Source organism: Plectropomus leopardus, unplaced genomic scaffold (genome assembly GCF_008729295.1).
Source record: "Plectropomus leopardus isolate mb unplaced genomic scaffold, YSFRI_Pleo_2.0 unplaced_scaffold8888, whole genome shotgun sequence".
Taxonomy (NCBI): domain Eukaryota; kingdom Metazoa; phylum Chordata; class Actinopteri; order Perciformes; family Serranidae; genus Plectropomus; species Plectropomus leopardus.
In genome coordinates, this window is record NW_024697990.1 from 106 (window position 1) to 1,832 (window position 1,727).

Consider the following 1,727-nt stretch of genomic DNA (forward strand, 5'->3'; position numbering starts at 1 on the left):
AATGTCTTGCAGTTTGTGGAACATTTCTCACCAAGTTGCTTATTTGTCATGTTTTTGAAATAAATTGCACCATTTTGCACAGCGTTCAAAGGCTTAAATACTTGAGAAAGGTGTCTGAGGGCAGCACAAGAAAATTGATGCCGCTACAGGTTTCAAAGGGTTAATTGTTCAGCCTCTGTACTCTGATTGACATAACACTGATATTCTAATTTTCCCACACATCCATAGGTTCATCGCGTATGCGACCACTGAATGAATCTAGAGCAGAGGGACGTACTGGGTGCTAAGATGGACATACTTCCTCGGTGGACAAAGTTGCTGAGATCAGCTCATCTGCGCACCTGGCAGTCTCTCTGGTAGGTCACTGCAGAACTGTAAAAAGGCCTGCAGTTTATAGCATGGGCTAACACTGTCAGTTTTGCAGCTAAAAGGCTCAATTCTAGATGATAAAAAATGTCACACATAAATACGAAACCATGAATCTGTGGATCCAAGGAAATGAGTCCTTCACAGAGATGTGACTGTGGATAGCATAATGGAGAAGGCCTCAAACTTCATTTGTCTCTGAGGCTAAACAGTCTTGAGAGGGGAAAGTTTTTCAGACAGCAGCAGAGCTGGAGACAAAGCGAATCCTCTGGGAGTAAACAAGGTCAACAAAATACAGGATCAGGTTGACGTTGGTAAACACTGCCACCACCAGCTTGCTGTCCCAGGGACATTCCCCACGTGGGCAGTCCTCAGGACGAGATGTGGTGCCGTACTTCCTGTCAAAGCTGAATATGGACCAGATGAGTGCAGTACTGAGGTAGAGGATGAAAGCGAAGAAGGTGTAGACAACCACGAACCGATCAAAGGGGAACCGCAGGGCAGAGGTCCTGCCAGAAACTGTCAGTACTATCACAATGACAGTGATGGAAAAGCACAGGCTGTACACAACCACACAGTACTCAGTGGCAATGTAGACATTGTACTCGCTGTCATGGTCCAGGGCCCCAAAAATAATGCAAGCCACAAAAGCCTGGACCACCTTGAGTAGACCGGACACAGTGGCCATGTAACCCACTACAGCCCCCGGCTTGGCCCGAGTCAGGAACACCTCGGTACCGTAGGGGAAGCAGCAGACGCTGGAGCAGACGGTGACAGCGATGCGGTAGATTTGGACTTCACAGCTGTCATCGGGGCACTCTGTTTGGAGGAAGTAGACAGGGTAGACCACGGAAGCAGTGATGTACATGAGCGTTGCCAGCATGGCAAACGCCACAGTGAAGTTATCCCAGGAAATGGGCATGCATGTGTGGAGCCGCGTGATGTCCAAGGTGAACACAACCAGCGTGACAGCAAAGCAGAAGCACCACACAAACATGCAGAAGGTTCCGTAGTCGGCACTGTAGCCCGCGCTGTGGGCCACAAGGGCTATTATGGTGCAACCGAGTAGCAACTGGCACATTCGCGCTACACCTAAAGGTGAAAGCACAGCGTCTTTATTAAGGTAGTGTCCTCCATGAGCATCCATGGCGTGTGTTGTCTCCCAGAAGCAGCTGTTTTTCTTGGCTTCTTGATGTCTCTGTGTCCTAGAGGCCCACTCTTTTTTTTTCGTCACAGACCTCACCCTTTCCTTTGGTTGCCTTTTATAGATGGACCTTAATTACAAATGTCTGTAATTCTTCCCCGAGCTTGCTTTGTAATTACAGTGGTGGGCCTTAGATCAAGTCACATTTATTCACTGT

General features: G+C 48.2%; 1 protein-coding gene across 1 annotated transcript; it reads right to left on the minus strand.

The window, feature by feature from the left end:
* Positions 1-506: 506 nt before the first annotated feature.
* On the minus strand, positions 507-1,513 carry LOC121940504 (myeloid-associated differentiation marker-like protein 2). The gene has a single exon (XM_042483272.1). The coding sequence runs from the start codon at positions 1,511-1,513 to the stop codon at positions 599-601; it is 915 nt and encodes a 304-aa protein (XP_042339206.1). The 3' UTR covers positions 507-598.
* Positions 1,514-1,727: the final 214 nt, after the last annotated feature.